This window comes from Neolamprologus multifasciatus, chromosome 20 (genome assembly GCF_963576455.1).
Source record: "Neolamprologus multifasciatus chromosome 20, fNeoMul1.2, whole genome shotgun sequence".
Classification (NCBI taxonomy): Eukaryota; Metazoa; Chordata; class Actinopteri; order Cichliformes; family Cichlidae; genus Neolamprologus; species Neolamprologus multifasciatus.
The window spans coordinates 17,484,205-17,506,615 of record NC_140458.1 but is presented as its reverse complement, the minus strand read 5'-3'; the positions used below and the strand labels follow the sequence as shown (position 1 = coordinate 17,506,615).

At 40.4% G+C, this 22,411-nt stretch overlaps 2 protein-coding genes across 5 annotated transcripts in view; one reads left to right on the top strand and one right to left on the bottom strand.

Annotated features, from left to right (window-relative positions):
- Positions 1-6,859: 6,859 nt before the first annotated feature.
- LOC146494748 (uncharacterized) lies at positions 6,860-10,950 on the bottom strand. Its single transcript, XM_085146624.1, has 2 exons — positions 9,919-10,950; positions 6,860-8,300 (listed from the first exon to the last, which is right to left on the bottom strand). The coding sequence occupies exons 1-2, from the start codon at positions 10,059-10,061 to the stop codon at positions 6,932-6,934; spliced, it is 1,512 nt and encodes a 503-aa protein (XP_085002750.1). The 5' UTR covers positions 10,062-10,950; the 3' UTR covers positions 6,860-6,931.
- Positions 10,951-11,237: 287 nt separating this feature from the next.
- Positions 11,238-22,411, top strand: part of phc2a (polyhomeotic homolog 2a (Drosophila)) — a 29,052-nt gene continuing 17,878 nt past the window's right edge. The window contains exons 1-7 of one of the 4 annotated variants that reach the window (XM_085145931.1): positions 11,238-11,574; positions 13,075-13,237; positions 18,871-18,949; positions 20,131-20,242; positions 20,671-20,797; positions 21,250-21,381; positions 21,627-21,876. In XM_085145931.1, coding sequence (XP_085002057.1) covers positions 13,100-13,237; positions 18,871-18,949; positions 20,131-20,242; positions 20,671-20,797; positions 21,250-21,381; positions 21,627-21,876 — 838 coding nt within the window. In that variant the 5' untranslated portion in view covers positions 11,238-11,574; positions 13,075-13,099. Of the gene's footprint in view, positions 11,575-13,074; positions 13,238-15,487; positions 15,559-18,870; positions 20,243-20,670; positions 20,798-21,249; positions 21,382-21,626; positions 21,877-22,411 lie in introns of those variants that run through there. The other 3 variants (XM_085145934.1, XM_085145932.1, XM_085145933.1) reach the window with 3 other exon arrangements.

The following is a 22,411-nucleotide window of genomic DNA, read 5'->3' as shown; positions in this document are numbered from 1 at the left end:
CAAATCGACATAGTGTTCGGGAGATTTGGAGTCAACCATCAGCGGAGCGGGGGGTGTCTTACTGGGCTTAAGCCCGGGTCATTTTTTCTGAAGCATGGGGTTTTTTTGGAGTGTAATTTGTTTGTTAGATGCCTGACTGACAACTGTATAAAACAAAAACAACACACGAAGCACAGAGCGCACCGTCGTAAATTCCCCCTGATTTTGGTATGATCCGAGCTTTGGCACTAGGCGACTGAGCACAGCACCCATGTGAGCGAGGGGGGAGAAGCTGCTGCCTGCGAGTTTGCTGCAGAGGAGAGCTTAAGTTTGACCAGGTACCAACGGAAATCATTCGTACTGAACTAATAATGTAAATATGACGGTGTATCACAAAAGATTGATATCAAACTGATCACTTGGTTGCGTTACTTACTCTTCGAGTGAATCAACAAATGGATAAATAAAAAGCCGAACGACAATGCTGATTTTTTTTAGAGAGTCTTAGCTTACATCTCATATTTTCAGTTGTTACCCTCCACGGCTAAACAAACTCTCTAAATCGGTTTCAGTTGTGTACTGATGAACACAACAATGGACATAAGGAGCTTCTTTCAAAGAAAAAACTCAGGTAGATGTTATTTTATATATTATGCTTTGTATGTTGTTGTTGTATGTTCAGTATATCTATGCAAAACAAGAGGAATTTCAATACACAGCAGTATATTCACAGTTGAAACCAGATATTTACATACACTTTAGGGAGAAAACATAAAACCTTTTTTTTACTGTTAAACATCAATTTAGAGTAAACTTTTGTTTTAGATAAATGTTGTAATGTCTTTTGAATTAGTTAAATGTCAGAATAAAAAGAGGGAGCTGTCTATTTTAATCACTTTCATCAAATGTAGGAGTACATATACACTAAGTTTATTGTTAATTAAGATTAATTAAGAAAACTCCAGATGATTCCATTCTGAGCTTAAGAAGCTTCTGATTGGTTAGTAGAGTCCATGTGGGTAAATTGGTGGCACAGCTGTGGATGCATATAAGGCAAAACACAGAGCCTGTTTCTTTGCAATGGGAAAGTTTCTTTGAAAAATCAAGAGATGTCAACCAAAACACCTGGAAAAGAATTCTGGAAAAGAATTGTGGAGCTCCATAAGTGTGGCTCAATTTTGAATACAATTTGGTGCCATTTACAATTAAGAAATACAGACAGTTTCTCTCTTTACTCTTAAAGTTAACAAATATGTTTTTTATATTTATCAATCTAAAAAAATAAACATTTAGTCTGATTTGATGTTACAATTAAAAAGTGTTTGTGTTTTTATCTGAAGAGTATGTAAATATCTGGTTTCCACTGTATATTTGTGTTTGGCTTGATTGTCAGCACAAAGAGGGAGAGAGAGGAACAGAGAGGGAGAGAGACGACGAAAATGACGACAGAACAGAGATGGAACAAGAGCAGGTGAGACACACAAGTTAGTCAAATGGTTGTTTGCCAAAAACTCATCAGAACATGTATCTCGTACCTATTGTATCTTTTTAGATAGCGTTTGTTACTTTTAAAATTCTATATTTATTAAGTTATGCAGGCTTGTTTGCTCAACAAGGCTGAATAATTATATAAACTTTTCAGAATCTAAATAGTGTACTTTGGTAGAATTAAAAAATAAGTGTAGTGCAGGTCTAAGATGATTTTTAGTGCTGCTACCATCTAGTTCTGATTCTGGTTCTGTCTTGGTTATTGTTGTAGTCCTGTTTTAATTCTGGATCAGTTCTGGGTCTGGTTGAATTGGGGTTTAGTCCCTGTGTCTTGATACAGGCCCGACTTTGTTCTGCCTTGCTGCTTAATTAAAAAACTATATATATATATATATATATGAAGTCATTCTTTTTTGAACAAAGCTCAAAACAGAGCCTAATAATCTTTCAGTCATTTCTACCCCCACTTAATTTCCTTTGGCTGCTCAGCTCTCACACAGTGGCTCAGCTACGCTCCAATCCCTCCATATTGTGGCCAATCACATGCGAGGATATAGGATAATATCATTATGTGAAAAACAGAGAGGGTGAGAGACGCAACAGTCAAGTGGAGCATGCGTCAGTCCTTTCAGTGAGTGAGTGAGACAGTAGACAGCGGTGAGGAGGGCTGTGCGAAAGCAAAAACACATAAATATGCCCGAGACCCGTAAACGAAGCAGCATCTGGCTGCAGTTTAAAGACTTTTTTTGTCTCGGTCTTGGTCTTGGTCTTGGTCTCGTCTCGTCTCGGTCTTGGTCTTGTCTTGGTCTCGATACCCTCTGGTCTTGGTCTTGTCTTGGTCTCGATACCCTCTGGTCTTGGTCTTGTCTTGGTCTCGGATTAGGCGGTCTTGACTACAAGTCTAGCAATAACAGAGGTCAAACATTTACTATAGGTCTTTACCAGGTTTGCACACACAGTAGCTGGTATTTTGGCCCATTCCTCCATGCAGATCTTCTCAAGAGCAGTGATGTTTTGGGGCTGTCGCTGTCACGGCCAGGGGATCAGCAGGCCGCTGACTAGGAGCGCTCTCTCTCTCTCTCTCTCTCTCTCTCTCTCTCACCGGGGCGGAACTCATGGCGGGTTCACGCCTTCGGCCCACACCCCTCTGAAGAGGAAACACCTGGGCCTCATCAGCACAGCCAGCATTTAAGCCAGGGAGTGGCTTCTGCTCATCGCTGGATCGTTGTGTGTGACTCACATCCCCTGGACCCAACCCTGCATTCCCCGAGTGGATTCCGTTGTGTGAGTGTCTGGAGAGAGAAGAAGAAGAGCGAGCGTCCTTTCCCTCCCTGGATTACCCCGGAGCCTTTTCCCCTGTCACTACCTTGTATATAGCACTACCCCCTCTGCACTGTTTGTAAATACACCGGGTGGAATTGTAATAAATACTTTGCCTGAGTCCTGCGTGTGAGTCCTCCAGTGAACCCTGACAGTCGCCGAGCAACACGGACTTTCAACTCCCGCCACAGATTTTCTATGGGGTTGAGGTCTGGAGACTGGCTAGGCCACTCCAGGACTTTCAAATGCTTCTTACGGAGCCACTCCTTTGTTGCCCGGGCGGTGTGTTTTGGATCATTGTCATGTTGGAAGACCCAGCCTCGTTTCATCTTCAAAGTTCTCACTGATGGAAGGAGGTTTTGGCTCAAAATCTCACGATACTTGGCCCCATTCATTCTGTCCTTAACACGGATCAGTCGTCCTGTCCCCTTGGCAGAAAAACAGCCCCATAGCATGATGTTTCCACCCCCATGCTTCACAGTAGGTATGGTGTTCTTGGATGCAACTCAGTATTCTTCTTCCTCCAAACACGACGAGTTGAGTTTATACCAAAAAGTTCTACTTTGGTTTCATCTGACCACATGACATTCTCCCAATCCTCTGCTGTATCATCCATGTGCTCTCTGGCAAACTTCAGACGGGCCTGGACATGCACTGGCTTCAGCAGCGGAACACGTCTGGCACTGCGGGATTTGATTCCCTGCCGTTGTAGTGTGTTACTGATGGTGACCTTTGTTACTTTGGTCCCAGCTCTCTGCAGGTCATTCACCAGGTCCCCCCGTGTGGTTCTGGGATCTTTGCTCACCGTTCTCATGATCATTTTGACCCCACGGGATGAGATCTTGCGTGGAGCCCCAGATCGAGGGAGATTATCAGTGGTCTTGTATGTCTTCCATTTTCTGATGATTGCTCCCACAGTTGATTTTTTCACACCAAGCTGCTTGCCTATTGTAGATTCACTCTTCCCAGTCTGGTGCAGGTCTACAATTCTTTTCCTGGTGTCCTTCGAAAGCTCTTTGGTCTTGGCCATGGCGGAGTTTGGAGTCTGACTGGTTGAGGCTGTGGACAGGTGTCTTTTATACAGATGATGAGGTCAAACAGGTGCCATTCATACAGGTAACGAGTGGGGGACAGAAAAGCTTCTTACAGAAGACGTTACAGGTCTGTGAGAGCCAGGGATTTTCCTTGTTTGAGGTGACCAAATACTTATTTTCCACCCTGATTTACGAATAAATTCTTTACAAATCCTACCATGTGAATTCATGGATTTTTTTTTCCACATTCTGTCTCTCACAGTTGAAGTGTACCTCTGGTGCAAATTACTGACCTCTGTCATCATTTTAAGTGGGGGAACTTGCACAATCGGTGGCTGACTAAATACTTTTTTGCCCCACTGTATACAAAAGATCACACACCTACAGCCGGTTTAGAATCACCAATTATCATAACGACATACATGTCTTTTATAAGAGACAGATAAGAGGAAGCTGGAGTACCCAGAGAGAACCGCCAATCCCCACACAGAAAGGCCCAGGCTGCATTCAAACCCTGGAGCTTATAGTATGAGGCACCAGTGCCACCACACCACCATGCTACCTGAAAGCAAATGCCAAATGTCTAGCAAGTGATAGTTTAATCTTTGATGTTTTTTTTGTTTTTTTTAAAGGATCAGTGCATAGCATTTATAGGCATTTAGCCATAAGTTTACAAATTCAAACTCACTAAATATACCTTTCACTTTCCAAAACGCAAATGCCTAGGGGAGCCAGCATAACAGAAGAAGACCCATCCAGGTCATCGTACTCTAAGGAGCTTGGAAAGAAAAGCGTCTGGACTTCTTTAGGTTGCTTGAAGACGTTTCACCTCTCATCCGAGAAGCTTCTTCAGTTCTAGGGTCAAATGGTGGGGATTCCCAGATTTAAGCTCTGTGGGAGTGTCTCCTCAAGAGGGACAATGGATTCCCTATGATTCTCTACCTAATCATACGAGCCAAGGTGTGAAAACAGGTATGGGTCACAATCAGCCAAGGTTTCGGGTGAGCTCATTGTGAAACCCAGCCCCACCCTATCATGTGATTTCCTGAGGTCAGATGGCCCAGGGTGTGAGTGGGTGTTAAGGCGTCTGGGAAGGGATCTCAAAACTGGATTATAGATGGCAGACAGTTGGTGTCGTAAGCCACCGCCTCTGTTCAAAGATGGTCGCTCACAGAGGACATACTGTCAAATGGCTTCTTTCACTCCTCTTTCAAACCATCTGTCTTCTCTGTCCAACATGTGAACATTGGCATCCTCGAAAGAGTGACCTTTGACCTTTAGATGCAGATGGACCGCCAAGTCTTGTCCCGTGGAGGTGGCTCTTCTGTGTTGTGCCATGCGTTTTTGAAGTGGCTGTTTGGTCTCTCCAATGTAGAGGTCTGAGCATTCCTCGGTACACTGTACAGCATACACCACATTGTTAAGTTTGTGTTTAGGAGTTTTTCTTTTGGATGAACCAGTTTTTGTCTGAGTGTGTTGCTGGATCTGAAGTACACTGGGATGTTGTGCTTGGAGAAGACTCTCCTGTGTTTTTCCAATACACCGGCTACATAGAGGATGTCACTAAGGAAGGAGGGATTTGTACAAAATGCTCAGAGTAGAAATGCAACATATAAGACCCAGTCCATTCTTAGCTAACAAAAACAAGGCGGTTTGTAGGTGATTGTAAAGAAAAGATGAGATAATTATTTATACTACCCTTCAATTTTGGCACTGGGCCCCCCCTGTAGCCTAAACAATGGTCCTTTATATAGAAAGTCAGTAATAATATCTTGAAATATCAGAGTTACATTTTCAAGTACCTCTCACTTTGTCTTTTTCATATCTGACTTTTTGTCATCTGAGTACAATGTGTCAGCTTGCAGCTCAAAGTCTAGGATTTTTCCCATGGTTAGCCCACAAGCGGTATTACAGCTTATGTCCTATATCATAGAGGGCTTTATATATTATATTGGTATCTCTATCCTGTTCTCAGTTGGTAGTGTTCTCCGTTTTCATTTAGTTTGAAACAAATTAATAAGGGGTATAACATTTTCCTCCTAGAATACTCTAGAACTTGAAATTTGTTTAAAATTTACCCTATTAAGCCATATTCTGTAATCGCCCCACAGCCCTGTTCAGAGGGCTTTTTTGCTACAGCTGCTTCAAATCTCTTCAAAAAGCCAGATGCAATTTTCACTCATACGATATGTTTTATCTTCCAATGAATATGCAACAGGGCAATTATAGACAATTATGCTAACAATAGCAACAAAGGCAGCAAACACACACACACATTCATTGTGTGTGTGTGTGTTTGCAGATCTTCCAGAAGTAACCCCCTCGCAGCAACATCCCACAGCTCTCACAGCCGCACATGCTCTGGATTTGTTTGGTTAAATGATCAAAGCAAATGGCAATTGTATAAGTTAAAGGTTGTTGTCTTCCCTTTCTTTGCCAAAGTTGCAACTTGCTTTAAGGTTTTAGGTTTTTGCATCATCAGAGGAATAAAGGTTGAAATGAGCCCATACTGAAGGCTTTTTTTTTCATCAATCTTTGTAAACTAGTAAAAGATTACTCTTAGAGATATAAAATCTCTTTCCTCTCAAGAGGACTCTCCATTTATATGAACAAACTGGAGTCTATTAGATAGATATGATACAAACCACTGCAGCGCAGTACCTGTAATACCAACAGCGTGCTCTAATCGCTCTAATAGGATATTATGCTCAACAGTATCGAAGGCTGCTCTGAGGTCTAGCAGGACAAGCACAGAGATGAGTCCACTGTCAGAGGCCATAAGAAGATCATTTGTAAACTTCACTAAAGCTGTTTCTGTGCTGTGATGGGCTCTGAAACTCTTTAAGTAAACTATTTCTCTCCGTATGATCAGTCAGCTGTTTTAAAACCACGCTTTCAATAATTTTAATTTTTCTCTTTATCCCTGTATATTAATGTAGTTCAAATTTTAACATTTCTCTTCTAATTTAGATTTAGGGGTTTTCAGAATCAGATTCTTCTAATTATAAAGCTACTAAATATTCAGACACAAAGCCTACCTCATTTCTGCAGATTAATTTTCTTATTTTGTGTTTTTACTGTTGCACATTTCTAACTTTTCTTTTATTTCATTAGAAAATGTACAAATTAAAATGACACAAGATACAATGAAACCTGACTGCATAAACAGTTTCTAATGGAGAATTTATTTTGAAACTGTTCTGGTGTATAATTTGTTTCCAATGACAGGCAAGGAAGGCTGGTCCATTGGTCCAATCAGGTTTGAAGGGGGATTTAAACACCAGCAATCCTTCACTGTATAACCTGGTATAGTCATAGCTACCTCTTGCACCAACCTTTTCGTAGCTCTCAGCTTCAACATGTTTATGCTGGCGGAGCTGTTTGGCAACTGACTTTGGCAGCATTTGGTGAAGCAGATCTTCAGCCAGCTGCCTCTGGTGCTTAAGGTCTTGTGTTTTCTCCTTCAGACTGTGGGCATAGTTCTGTATCCACTCTGTCATCTGTTTGAAAGAGAACATCACCACAGGGTAGATAAGGCACGCCATGGCCAGCAGGCATATCCTCATACTGAGGCCTGAAGAGATGGATCGAGAGCCCACCCTGAGAGCCAACACTGCACGGTCAAATAAACACTGCTGAGTGTTTGTCAGAGCTTGAATTCCAGTGTGAGACCCAGACAGACGTTCCGTACTTGTGCCAGAGATCTGCCATTGACTTGTGTCAAAAATATAGGAATGCTGAACATCCAGCGTAGTGTTTATCTCATGGTCTATGTTTTCTAGCCAACAGTCATTCAGTTTCTCTGTCAAAACCCTGGCAAAGCTGAGGTAGCTCAGAATGTATGACCATCTAAACTGGAAGCCAGTAGGAGTTTGCATGTGGCCAAAGTCTCTCAACTGGTGGTTGAGCTCAATAAATGTGACCAACAGTCTTGCAGACAGTACATCTCTCCAATTAGAATTCTGTTTGGCCTTTACCAAAGTATCTTCTACTGTACACCAGATGTCAAGAAGTCTTTCAATAGCCAGTGAGAAAGCAAGAATTCCACTTTCACTGGTAATGTTTGTATCCTGTGAAGTATTTAAAAATCCTTGAATGCTCCTCACTAGCTCTTTGCAAAAGCTAGGAAACTCAGTACTGCAAGGAATCCCAATGTCATTACTTCGACCCACCAGTTCGTCACAGTGATTATCAAAGATGAGAAAAAGCATCTGAGGAAAACTTGCCTCAGCTGTCTCATTCCCTACTTTTTTGGAAAATAAATGTCTCGTCTTTTGAAGTTTACTGACAAGTTGCAGGAGAGTTAGAGTCTTGCATGAAGTCAGCTCGCTGTAAGCTGCTTCTGTAGTGTACAGCAAGTCAAAGTTAGAGTTGACGTCGATGAATACAGATCCGAGCAGGGCCATGAAAGAGAGGAGGCAGGCTGTCAGAATCCGACGAACAGTCTGGTTGCTGCCTGAATGGGAAAATATGGAACATCTGCAAAAGAAGAATATAGTTTGTTTAATGTGCTTCAGACTAACTACCCAATGCACTGTCTAAATGCTAATTACAGGCACTGTTTTTGTTCCTTTTAGACAAATACCGGTTTCTGGACTCTGTATTTTTAAGCTTTAATATTATTGCGCCCACTATGCTGGCACACATGCGAATTAGTGCTAAGTGACACATTAAAAAAACAAGAATTGAACCACACAGCTCATAGCAGGCCATGTTATTTGGCAGGTGAATATGCAAATGCATATTATTTGCATTACAAATATTCCAAAGGACATCACTACCAGACGTTTAACTGGGTTTTAGTCCTTTTTTAAAAAAAATGTATTTTGCTGGGACTGTTGCAACACATCATACAACCTGTTGTTGTTGGATTATTTTTAATATTAGTGGGAATTATCTCACTATATGTTATTCTACAGATACATTCTTTATTACTGTTATATTTAGTGGTAGAATTGTTACAAAACAATAGATCCTACTATGTGCTATTGTCAAATATTATTATTATTATTTCTCAAGGACTGATAAAGGGACACAATTCTTGCCCCAAATCATTTGACTCTGTGGTGAGATGGCTGCTTTTACTTCTGTCAGGTGTATGTCTTATGGATCTTGAATTATTTATAATGTTAAAACAAAGTCCTAAAAACACCTCCCTATTTACGTGAGGGAGGACCGGGAATAGATTAATTAACAGAATGTAGAATCTGAGAAATTAGAAAAATTCTAGTGAAAAGTGAAGATTTGTCTTCTTCCTTATGAGGTGTACTCTTTGGTCTGGACCCATTTGAGTGCCCAGTATAGTCCAGTATAGTCCAGCATAGTCCTATTATAACTTGATTGATTGAGAAAAGCAGGGGAATAATCTGAAAAGCTTGTGTTCAGGTCATTCCCCTGACCTGAACACAAGCCTGGAGACGAGCTACTTCAGTTTTTGTTTTTATTATTTTATCATGACAATATAACTTGTGGTTGTGGATTTATTAACTTTATCAAATGAATAGTGCTGAGTGGCATTTTGTAGATTTAATTAAGTGAAAGCCTCTTTATAAGGTACACCAGGCACCTCCCTTCAGCCTTTTTAGCCAACCTAAACTGCCAACTCGTTAGTAGGAAGCCTCAGACCAAATCCCTTCACAACTTCCACATTACGTTTCTTTTTGTTGTCACTTTTTTGATTTTCACCGAGTTTTTAATTACTTGGTGTGATGTCGCAGTTTCTCAGTGCAAAACAGTTATATGTTTTAGGACAAAACACATTAACCTTAACTTTAATGTTGTTGAGTGTAGAGGTCCACCAATATTTAGATGTACTGTGAATAAAGCTGATAATCTCTTCATATTCTTTGTTTAGTGCAAATAAACTAAGCAAACTCTTGTTTTCCGCTAAATAAGATGCAAACTTATCCGATTAGTCATTATTATGAAGACAACATAAACATGAACCCTAAGTGCAATCTGTCAAGTAATCAGTCAGCAGAATCTACAGCAAATGTGAAAAATGTATTTATTTATTCAATTTTAAAAGAACCATATATTCCAAATGTCTGCCTGTGTTTGGGGGGTTTTCTCGATGTGTCCTAACTTTCTGTCTCACCTGCACAGCTGACACTCGCTGCCCGCATCGTGTTGCCTCCCCGGAGCGACCCTGCTGTTCTTTATGAACCTTCTTTTGAGAGAAGCTGAGGACAGCGTCCCAGATGCAAAACACTGTTTTTTCATCAAGTCCAAGGACGTCATGAGACTTGTGCTGGAGCTGCTGTTATTTGATTCACCGCAGATGATAGAAGCTGATAGAAGTCAGCGCAAGTCAACAGTATTGTCCACTTAATTTGTGGCCTTAAAAAAATTAAAATACTGATAAAAAAATAAATAAATGTATTCATTCAGATAAAACGCATTTAATCCAAAACACACATTAGGTTAGCTTTACCATAAAAGCTGTTTCTGCCTTTCGTAGCTCTGTGATCGCCGGCATGTGCGGGATGTAGTACGCAGCGTCTCTCCCGAGCGGCGGGGCACGACTAAAGCTGCATGTCTCTTCGATGGCACAGGCTCCAGCGGTTTTATTATGAAAGTGATCTCGGTGGACAGGAAGTCGTGGTTTTCCTGCCAACTATTTGATGTTTTATTGGTGATAATTATTCAAATTTGATTTAATAACATGGCCATGGTTAACCTGGCACAAGTCTATCGATCTATTTCTAAAATATAATGTTTAGGATACAGAATCATATTTTCTATGAAACTGTAAATCTCTGCAGCAGCTCACAGTTATTCATATAGCGTAAATTTCCCTAATGTTAATCAGCCTGAAAATATCTGGCTGATTACAGCCAGATATTTTACTTCTGGAAGCTGAACTGAACCGTGTCCACAGGCTGATCTGCACGTCCCACTCTGCACGGTCTCGGATTAACTCTAATTAAATGCTATACTCATAATCCCGTTCACCTTTTTGTTCCTTTAGAATCGTATGCCATTCACTCTTGTTGTTGTTTGTCTTGTCTTTCAATTCCCCTCTTTTTCCTGTCTTTTCCTCAGCCAACCAGTGGGACAGATGGCTGTTGCTGTGGAGCGATATAAACAAAACGGACTAAACTGACTGAAACGTTTCATTGGTCCGATAAGTTCACTACCCAGACTTTTGTGTTTTGCAGTGGTTTCACTGCATTTTATACATTTTATATATATATATATATATATATATATATATATATATATATATATATATATATATATATATATATATATATATCATCTCACTCGAAAACATTTCTTTCGATTTGATGTAAAGAAAGAAGTTCATGTTTTCCGAAGAGATATCTGGAAATTTTGAGTTTAGATTCAGGAATCGAAGCGCACATATTTGCACAGCTCTTTTTCCTCTTGGTTGTGGCTTTTAATTTTGAAAGCGCTTGCCGGAAGTGCTTTATGTAACTTTATTTGGCTTGAGAAATGAACACACACGTCCAAGTGTATAGTATTGTGTGCAGAAAGAAGGAGAATGGTGAAACATAGTGCGGTTATGGTAGGGTCGCTAACTTTCCGCGTCCTCGTGTAACGCGGTGGGCCCGCTGCCCGGTAAAGATTCCCGGGTCGAACTCCTTGCCGTTTTCACGGAGCTAGTGTAATCAGTATATGAAAGCGTTGTTTGGAGCCGTTGAACAAAGAGCTTTTCTTTCCTCTACTATTGTTACGGACTGGGACGGCTGGTATCCCTCCGATCCAGAGGCGGTCTCGAACCGTAAAAGTAAGTGAACTCATCTTTAATGTCTTTTTTAAGGAGAAGAAAGGTGCGTTTGAATGCGCTAATTTTATCCATTACGCAACCAGCAGGTCCAAGTGTCCGCCTGGCTAAACTGATTTGATTCAAAGCTAGCTGTAAGTTTACGCAACACTGCATATATATGTGTGTGTGTGTGTATATAGGATATATATATATATATATATATATATATATATATATATACATATATACAGGGGCGATTCTAGGATCAGAGCTTTGGGGGTGCTGAGCACCCAGAGAGCTGCCCAGCCAGGCAAGATAAACCTGTCTCTGTCAGTCCCTGCATCCTTAAATGTTGTCCCGAGTTCTCTCTGACTGTCACTTTGGTGCATTTAAACCCCTGTTCCTCCCTGTCCTCATCGTCTGTTGTCTTCGTCTCAGTTATCAGTCATCATAATTTTACCATCTCTGTGCAAGTCTGCAAATTTCTTTATTAAATCATAAGATTCTTAAATTCATCAAGTCTCTCTGTGCCTGGGTCCTTGTCACAAAACATGACTTCACTGCTTTGTACATTTTAACACAATTTAATCCCCACATTTGTGAAAGAAAAGCAAAACACTTTTTTGAAAAGACCCGTGTGAACCATATATACCTGTAAATACTATTATATATATATACATATACATATACATACACACACACACACACACACACACACACACACACACACATATATATATATATATATATATATATATATATATATATATATATATATAATATATATATGTGTGTGTGTGTGTATGTATGTATATGTATATGTATGTATATATATATGTATATATATAATAGTATTTACAGGTATATATGGTTCACACGGGTCTTTCGCTTAAATGTAATGTGTGCGATTTAAATTTGAGCCAAACTCCTTGTTTTGTTTTCGTTAGCGAGTTTGGATTACTAACACTCTGCGCTCTTACTGTTCAAAGTCACACAGCCTATAGTGTTAACGTTAACCAGATCACATGCATATATATGGCAGCGTGATTCCACATTTTTTTCTCTCATTTTTTGGTGCTTATTAAATCGTGGGTTTCCACAGCAACCGCGCACGTACAACCCTACGTTAGCCTAACTGAGGTCCCCCTTTGTAAGAGTGGCTCACGCCATTCTTAAATCTGGAAATTCAGATTCAGTTAAGGCACATATATACGCTCAAATCGTACCGGGACACAGTGGATTCCGTCTTTATATCAGCATGAGTTAAAACTCAGATTAGTGCAAGAAGTTGGCAAAAGAACCAAAGTTTACATGACTGAAAAAATAGCTGCTGTAACAGATTCAGGATCCAAAAGTGTTGCTGAAAGATTAAAACTAACACTTTTCATAATCAGTGTTATATCAACGTGGTGAGCTTTGCCAGAGACACTGAGTAACATTTAATTGTCTCTTCCAAATAATGTGAGACTTCGTCCACATGGCGAGCACTTGTTGAGTTTGTCTTGTTGCTCCTGTTGACAGGTGAGGGGTGCCCTGTGCTCCAGTCATGACCTCTGGGAATGGGAACACTAACAGCACCCAAAACAATGGAGAGAGTAAACCTGCCCAGGCCATAGTCAAGTCTCACATCCTCACCCATCTCATAGAAGGCTTCGTTATCCAAGAGGGTGCAGAGCCTTTCCCTGTGAGTACCGGAGCTATGTATGTTTCTGTTAATGGAAATGTTTGTTGAGTGCATGAATACACAGCCTGAAAGTGACAACAGAAGATTAGATTTGATATATCTGACAGAATATAATGTTTTGTGTTGTGTTTGTCAGCTGTTCCTCTCAGACTTCAGGTTTCTAACAGTCTGAGTCCTAATCCTCAGAACCCTTTGCACAGTGTTTGGCTCTTTCTATCAAAAGACTTCTTATAGAAAAACAATATTGATTTTCTTTCATCCTCGTCTCTTTTCACCATTTTCAAAGAGAAACACTTGCGTGAAACTTCACCGTACGCTGAATTATTTTTTGTTTGCAGGCCTGAGTGCTCTCCTCATCCTCCCTCTTTGGGATTTTTGAGCCACTAATTGACATTTTCTTGGCAGAACTGGCTTCATGTTTCTATATAGATTATAGTGCCTTATGACATTATAATAATTGGCCTCACTTAGTAAATCTGTCCAATAATGTATAAAAAAATAAAAGCATCTTATTTTCTTATATTTACGTGCTGTGTACCTGCTCTACGCCTCACTGGTTAGGATTTCCATGACTGCAGTAAAATTCTTCATCCATCACTTATCCCAGCTGCCCTGAAGTAAAAATAAATCTATGATGATCCCAAAGACTGCAGTTACTAATGACCACTGATGACCTTAAACACATTTTTATAATTTAGCATAGTCCATAATCTTGAGCTTGTGTAGCGTTCTGCGTTCTTCATGCAGAAACAACTCAACAAGAAGTAGTTTATATTCCAAAGTTGTGGTGTTCACAGTTCAGCTGTGGTTGTGGTTAAAAACTGAAGAATGATCAGGAGGTTATGGCATCAAATACAAAACTACATGATCTGTTCCACTTTGTTTATTATGGCAGTTGTTTTCACGAATGGTCTGATAGTCTGTGGTCATGAATAGGGCTGCCACAAACGATTATTTTGATAGTCGACTAGTCACCGATTATTTTTGCGATTAGTCGACTAATCAGATCATCATCCATTGGACGTAAAACGTACAGCTTATTGCACCAGCAGCATCTGCTCTTATATAACTATCATAGCTTACAGCTTTAAGTGTTTAAGGTCTGGTGCTAACTAAAATAAAGACAAGCTGATAGTTTGTAAATTTTAATGAAATTTGTAGATTGTTTCGTGTGAAGTTTAATAAACTACTTGCTATCTAAATATAACGGGACCCGGAGTATATTCTTGAGCATCTCACACTTTGATAATCAGTTGTCTGCTTGACGTTTATTCAGCTGTGTAAAAATCTATAACTTTAATCTCAGCCAAACCGATTTACCAGGAACAAATAAAATACTAAAAAAAGCCAAACAATAACATTTTGAAGTTATCTAAGTGACTTATATATGTTTAACCTGAGTAGCGAAAGACGGCGGTGGGTTTGAAAATGATTTGCCGGGAGTCTGGTGTTCTCACAGGCTCTAGTGAGCCTTGCCCCCGGCTAGCTATCGAGCTGGTGGGTAACAGACATCTCCGAAAACGTCGGATTGCTTTTGAAAGTATGTGGTGTCTTGATAAACTTAGCAGATATTTGACGTTACACAGCTACACATTCTCGCCTAAAATATGTTAAACGTTTATTTTGTGACCCAGAAAGAATAATAAGACTAATATTAAAACTAAGTAGCTGCCGCCATTGTTGACAACTGAGCTGGGCTGCGCTATGAGCTACTTCTTCTTCTTCGGGGTTTAACGGCAGCTGGCATCCTTGTACATGCAGTGCTGCCATCTTTTGTTTCAGTCCGTTATTACACTCTTAAATCCTACTACGTATTCCTGCGTCTTTTGGGATCTTACAAAGCTTCAAACGAGGCGTCGACTATTAAATTAGTCGTCAACAATTTTAATAGTCGACGTAATCGTGACTAGTCGACTAATCGTGGCAGCCCTAGTCATGAATTATGGGATGGCGTCTCCCCCTATTTCATAAAGGATGGTCCAGTGACTGTCTTTTCACATAACGTGGCTACTCTGGTTCTGACGATCTGTGCTGATGGTTTACAAACTCACTGTAGAAAGCTGGAGCGTGTGGCTCCACGTCCTCCCATTGTGCAAATGTGAAACCAGACTTTCCCGTCTGTGGGAGCTGTTACGTTGCACTTTTGGAGCCAGTGTCTGCGCACTACTGACTTGAGGTGCAGTCACTGCGTCAAACTCCCACCCACACCGACTGGACGTGACCACGAACATGCCCCTCTGCTTTTTTAAGGTAGCCCAGCTGCTCCAGTTTGAGGGTATCTGCTGATGGGTTTACCATTACTGACAGCTTGTTAAATTAAGGTAAATACAATCACGTCACTATGATTCAAAAGACTCACATCTTAACGTCTTATAGTTGTACACAACACCTGACATCACTCTGTAGCTCCTGGTGGTGATTTGTTTGCTAGATTAGCTGTTAGCATATGCAGTGTGTTAAAGACTTGTTACTGGCTAGTTAGCAGTGCTACACACATTTTTGAAGGATTTATTACTCCTTAGTTTGTGTTGTCTTATTTTAAACAGAGGTGAAGTCAGCAGAGTTGCTTTTAGAATTAAAACATTAAAAGTCATTCTTTGAGATTTTAACATAAGACTGAGGATGATATAGAACTGCAGATTTAAACAGTCTTAGATCCACTCACAGAACACTCTGCTGACATGGAAACATTAAATAAAATGTTAGATCTAAAGATGCAGCACAAGGTTTGATAGAAGTTTAATTTGTCCTTTTCATGTAATAACAGAGTCCACATTATTATGAACAGATAGTGAGGGAGACCAAGCTGGGTGTCCAGAGGTTTTGAGAAGCTTTTTTCCTTTCAGTCACCACAGCTGTCCTGTGCCAGATGTTCTGTTGACTCACCGAGAGACATCATTTCAGAAACATCAGGAGGACTGAAGCTTATCGCAGGGATCAGCCTGCTAGAACAGCCTGTTTCAGTTTAAGCGTTGTTTTCAATAAATTTAGTGCTCAAAAAAGGTTTTGTGTTCCATGTTGAAGCTCGACTTGGAACCTTATTAAGATCCAACCATGCAAAATATGATTTTTGCCATTTTTCAAGTGGTCTTAAAGTTTTGGACTGTGTATTATCCTCTCTGGTTACTCTGGAATGAATGGCTTTGAATTACTTTATGGCAAACAAGACTCTATTAGCAAATCACAATGTGAAAGAATTCCTTATTAAAGTGAATAAGTGAAGACCTTTGACTTTCATCAGGTTTTATTTAATGCTGTCAAAGAAAATCTCATGTTCTCTTTATGCAGTTGAATATATTCAGTGTTTAAAGCAGAAACTGTGCAGGTCTGAGATCAGCAGCTTTCCTAAACACTGTTTATGCTCCTATGTAGTGACTCTAGTTACATGGATGTTTAATCTCTTTGACTTTTTGAAGTTTAGTCCAATGTGATGTGGGTAGTTACCATTAAGAGTGGACATATAAGAATATTTATCTCTTGTCACTGGGCAGGGTGAGGAATCCTAGGTCAGCATCTGTTACTGTATAGACAAAATAATCATCACAAACTGTCAAATGTGAAGTTTATCCCTAAAAGATGTGGAGACAGAAACATGCAGCTGTTTACAGATATTTATTTAACAGCTCTGCAGAGGAAAAGGAGAACAGTTCAGCCTGTAATGTAACAGTAATGTTGGTGACTGGGCAGCGCGATGACTTTTGGACCTTGGTGTAACAGCATCAAGTTAGAATCAAACTTATGGGAGAGGGTAGCCCTCAAACACGTAATGAGAACGACCAATAACAGCTGAAAGCGTCTTTGGGTAAAACTTATCTGAGAAAATGTGCTTTTGTTTAGTTTTACCACAGTCCCATCTGCTTTATGGCCTGTGCTGCAGCTAGACACCAGGGGCAGTAGAGATGGCTCCAGGTGTTTTCTACATTCATTGGTCTGAATGAGTAATGTCACATTAACAAGATGAGGATTGTGCACGCCCCTGCCCAGTGTCTTAAGTTTCTGCCTTATACGAAATTACTGTTTTGGAGAATGCCGTGTGTGTATGTGTGTGTGTGTGTGTGTGTGTGTGTGTGTGTGTGTGTGTGTGTGTGTGCACGTGCACACACTGTAATTTGATGCCTACATCACATCAAATTACAGTGAGGTAATTTAATGTGATGTAGGCACAGTAAAAATGCTAAAATTTATAAGCATTTCAAAAACCAAACATGAGCACACTGTGCATGTGTGTGCAAAAGTTCAAGGCCTTAACTTTATACAAAGACCTGTTGCTATAGTTTATTTACTGCATGTGCCGCCTTTCAGTTGTTGTTGTTTTTTTTGTTTTTTTGCTTGTTCAATAAATAAAGTCTGTTTGGGCTGAACAAGTGAAGTAAGGTTCAGTGACTGAGGGGAAAATGCTGAAATTTGTGCTCTTTGAGCACTTTGCCTGGGCTGAGCCACCTGACTGCTTAGTGGTAGCCTGTATCACCATGTTCAGTTTCATGCTCCTCCAAAAGTACAACAAACTGCATGTAAATCAGTGCCTTTGTTACAACATCAACAGCATGGTTCATTTTAAACACATATTTGCACAACGCCTCCTGGTGTATAACACATTGCAAAAATACCAGTTAAAATTCTGGGTTTGATTCAGTCACTTTAACTCCTCCTCAGAGGCTTGATATTTTTCCCAACCATAAAAAACTACTCAAAAAACACTAAAGATAAAAAGCCTGAAATTTTCATTGTTGTTTGTTTGGTTTCTTACTATCTAAATTGTTAATTAGTATAAGCAATGTGAGCGACACAGAGAAACCATGAAGGTCCTGGGTTCGAGTCAACTATCTGGGGCCTTTCTGTGGGGAGTTTGCATGTTCTCCACTTGTCTGCGTGGGGTTCCCTGCAGGTACTCTGGTACTCGTTCTTCCTCCCACAATCCAGAGACATGTAGTTGGTGGGATTAGGTTAAAGTGATGATTCTAAATTGCCCATAGGTATGAATGTAAGTGCAAACTAATGTCTGTCTCTCTGTGTTAACCTGCAACATGACCTGTGTAGGCGGTACCCTGTGTTTTGCCACATGGAAGCTGGGATAGGCTGAATGGGAGAAAAATATTTTTTTTTGTTTTATTTATTTTTTGCCAACACAAATAAAATCTTACTCTCACAGCAGCTTTAATAAGTGCTTTTATTTATTTAGATTACTTCCTTCTTCTGTTGCTCTGTCTAAGCAGATTTCTGTAATTCTATAATTCAAGCCAACGACATGTTTGATAAACTGTTTCCCAAAAAGACCGTTGGAAGAAGCCTCAGCATCAATATTAACTATGAGCTGTTTATCTTTATTAAAAGACTATGTATAACAGGCTTTTAAGTCATGTTTTTAACCACAGTCTTCTTAAAAAGCTTTTGTTTTTGCTAATTATAGACTGATTCCTAAATAGTTCTAGGATAACGTTACTTTTGCCTCCATAACCCACCAGCTGATCGCTGTAAGATTTAAGAGAGACACAAGGCCTTTTATTTCCCACTAGGACAAGAGTGATTATAGGTCATACTATTAAGAAAGTTTCATTCATGTACATGCTCATGAATGATTTCATCCAACAGTATTTAATAAGCATGAGTGCACTGATATGTTTTTGTGTCTGCAGGTGGAACGTCCATCTTTCTCAATAGAGAATCTAAGAAGATATACACCAGATTCAAAGATGGACAGCCTGTCAACAAAGGGTTTGTCAAATTTAAACATTTCTCTTTCTCAGAATATGGGCTTGGTTTGGGCACGCTTGTCCCTGTAAATCAGTCCAAAGCTGTACTGAGTGGTTGTCTTTATTCCTCAGATTCCTTGTAGACTTTCAAAATCAGTGCCCAGGACTATGAAGCTGTTTTTGTGGCTCTTGGTGGCCCGACACTTTACTAAGACAAGCTATAAAATTTAATTTTTAGAAATGCATTTTTCTGGATTTTTTTTTAGTTACTGTTCTGTCTCTCACTGTTCAAATCAACTGAAATTGTAGACTATAGAGGTAGATTTCTTTATTTAGTGGGCAAACTTACAAAATCAGCTGGTGTTCAAATAATTTTTTCCCTGACTGTAGATTGTACCAACATCAATTTGTGTCCCACTGTTTTCCAACTGTCAGTAGGGTTTTGGATGGCCCTTTGTAATAAATGTATAAATGAAAATCATTACTGTGCCTCAGCCTATTTGACCCGTCCAACACGCCCAACACCTCTTCACCAGCTGGGTTTGTGACAAAGATTTGATTGACTGCAGAGCTTCAGAATACACAGTAAGCTGTAGTCAGTACCGTCCACACCTTCATCCTTGCTCAGTTATATGCAAGATTGAGGAGATTTCCAGCATTTCTTTTCTGAGGGTGTATGTAGAGGTAGAAGGTGTAGGACAGCATCATGTTGAAGATGCTTAAAAGCATAAGAGCAAGCAGGGAGGCTTGTTTTGCATCACTTTTGAATGGGCTCTGAACAGGAACGTTTTACAGAACAATGCCATATGCATTTTCATGGAAGGACGGTATCATCAAAAGCTCCCTAAGATGGAACAGTTTGTTAATTTAATTTCATATCGTACAAGTGGTCTGTCACTACCACAGGGATTGGTCGAAGGGTTTTGAAAGTAGCAAAGTGACCTCAGCTGCACATATAAACGTGTTTTGGCTGCTCAGTGAGACTAAAAAAGTGCCATTAAATTTCATTCAGCATTTATTTTGTGTAAGAAAGCAGTCAGGAATACTGGGCATAAAGGGAGTTGTGTAGAACTCTAGAGTTGTGTTAGCCCCTTGTTTTGGTTAACAGCTTTGGTGTTGGTGCTGCTGGATGCAGTTCTTTTTACTGGATGTTCAACAGTTTCAGCGTGATGATCACAAAGATTGTGTTGACTGTTCCCTCAGAGGTAAAGGGCCAGCAGGAGCCCATGCTGACCTGTGAATTATGCGGCAGGGTAGATTTTGCCTACATCTTCAAAAGATCTAAGAGGTTCTGTTCTACGGTGTGCGCTAAACGGTAAGATCATTGTCTTCATTTTCACAGTTCACTGTGGTTCACTGCCTTAATATTGTCTCCGAGCTGATACATCATTAGTCAACATTTAGGAGAATATGACTGAGGAAGCTACTTGAGTGTTTGGTCCAGTCTTTGCCTGTGACCTCAGTGTCACATATTTCTCTCCCATGTGCAGTGACTTGCTGTGTGCTATAGTTTCAGCTATTTTAAAATATTTTAGGGTCTTTACCTTAGAATATAAAGCACCTTGAGGTGACTACTGTTGTGAACTGGCGCTATAGAAATAAAATGGAACTGAATACAAAGAACACTTCTACTGAGAATGACAAAGGAATAACTTAATTCACAACACACCAGACGTAAACATCTAGTTCAGACTTGTGAATGATGCACAGATTTTGAACTTGCCTTGTTTGCTATCCTTGTAGTTACAATGTGGGATGCACAAAGCGAATGGGTCTGTTCCCGAACCGCAAAACCACCCTGGAGAACATGAAGAAGCAAAAAGCTGTGAATGGAAACCACAAAAACACCATCATAGACTCTAAAAAGAAGGTGAGACAGTCAGGACTATTTCCCCTAATGAAGTGAAGGATAACTGAGAGTGGTTTGCAAAGATGGTGGTGGTTGGTGCTTTGAACCCCGGCTACTCCAGTCTGCATGTGGCTAACATTGTAACGTTAGTAAGATGCTGAACCCAAGTTACTCCCAGTGCATCCATCAGACTGTAAATGTTACATAGAAGTGCAGAGTGTGTGGGTTTGCTGTGTCTCTCAGTACAGTCTCAACAGCATAGAGGAGGTTTCAGTACTCTAGCGGAGCTGAACACGGCCATAGAAGCTCTTTAAGCTGTCAGCAGGACTGGTATCTGCTCCTTTGTGTAAGAAGGAACAGGATAAGCACTGCCCGAGCCAGAGAGTGGATATCTCTGACCAAACAATCAGAAACGAGCTTTATCAGGATGGCCTGAGTGCACGAGTCCTTCAGTGGCCTTGTGCTTCTTGCAGTTTCTGAAGGATGAAGAACTGAAATGTTTTAAGGTTGCCATGTTGCCGCCATCCTGGAGGTCCAGACTGGCTCTTAGTCCATATTCTTGTGCCTTCCCAGTGTCATCAGCATGGACCCTACCACTAACAAGGGTGATCAAAACACAAACAACCAAAATATAAATAAACATGAGGCTAAGAAGAATTCTGGATTCTGCTGGTAAAAAAAATGGGTACCAAACTTTTGAATATGGTATATGTATATAGTCATATATATATATATATATATGTGTGTCTTTTCTCTTCTTTTTTTTTTTTTTAAATCAGACTGATGTATTACACCTATAAATGAGAGAAAAACCTCAATATAGTCCCATTTTTCTCTCGGACTCCCTCAGACTGCTCCCTGTGTTCAGAAGCCTGCTGCTGCTCTGCCTACTGCTCACTCAGTCCACCCTGCACAGGAGGATTCAAATCAGTGTTCAGATTTGTCCCTCTACAAAAGACCCCCGTCCCCTGTGTCAGTTCCCCAGCGCCTGCCTGTGACACAAGGCTCTGAGCTGCCACTGCTGCACCATGGCTTCCTGCCCAGTGATCCAGGGCAGTGGAACATAGAGGATGTTTACGAGTTCATCTCGTCTCTGCCAGGTGGGTGCTCAATCTGGTAACGCCTGCGTTCATATCCAGCTGTGCATTTTTCTTTCTTTACAGTGCAGAAAGTGTGCACAACTCTACAGAGGCTCTTCTCATTTATTCATAATTTGTTTCTATGGAGACAGACAAACTTGTAATAACTTAAACTGAACATTAATCTACGAATCGTTAAAGGCACTTAACTCAATGACAACTAAAAATCTCAACCAGTCTAATTCTCAGTGACCTGAAGTTTTGTGAAAATCTTGTGAATGTTCTAACCCTGAGAGGAAGCCACCTAGGGGTTTCAAACTGATGCCATCGGTGTATCTACTATCTGCTCTTAGACAAGTTCCAGTGTCAGTCATCTTGGACTCAGCGTCAGTGTGTATCAGTGTATGTGTATGTGTGTGTGTCCAGAATTCAGCTGAGACAGTGTTCTTCGCCCTGCCAGGCTAAGTAAACAGTCTTCCAGCCAACCCAGGTGGCCTTGCATAGGGGAAGAACAGTCTAAGCACCGTCTGTTATCAGGGTGTTTTTGTTCAGCTCC

Bases quoted from the DNA above. Each gene is read 5' to 3' on its own strand.
- LOC146494748 (XM_085146624.1), bottom strand. From the start codon at position 10,061: ATGACGTCCTTGGACTTGATGAAAAAACAGTGTTTTGCATCTGGGACG. The intron at 8,301-9,918 runs GTGAGACAGAAA...CTTCTTTTGCAG, and splicing joins AGCGAGTGTCAGCTGTGCAG to ATGTTCCATATTTTCCCATT.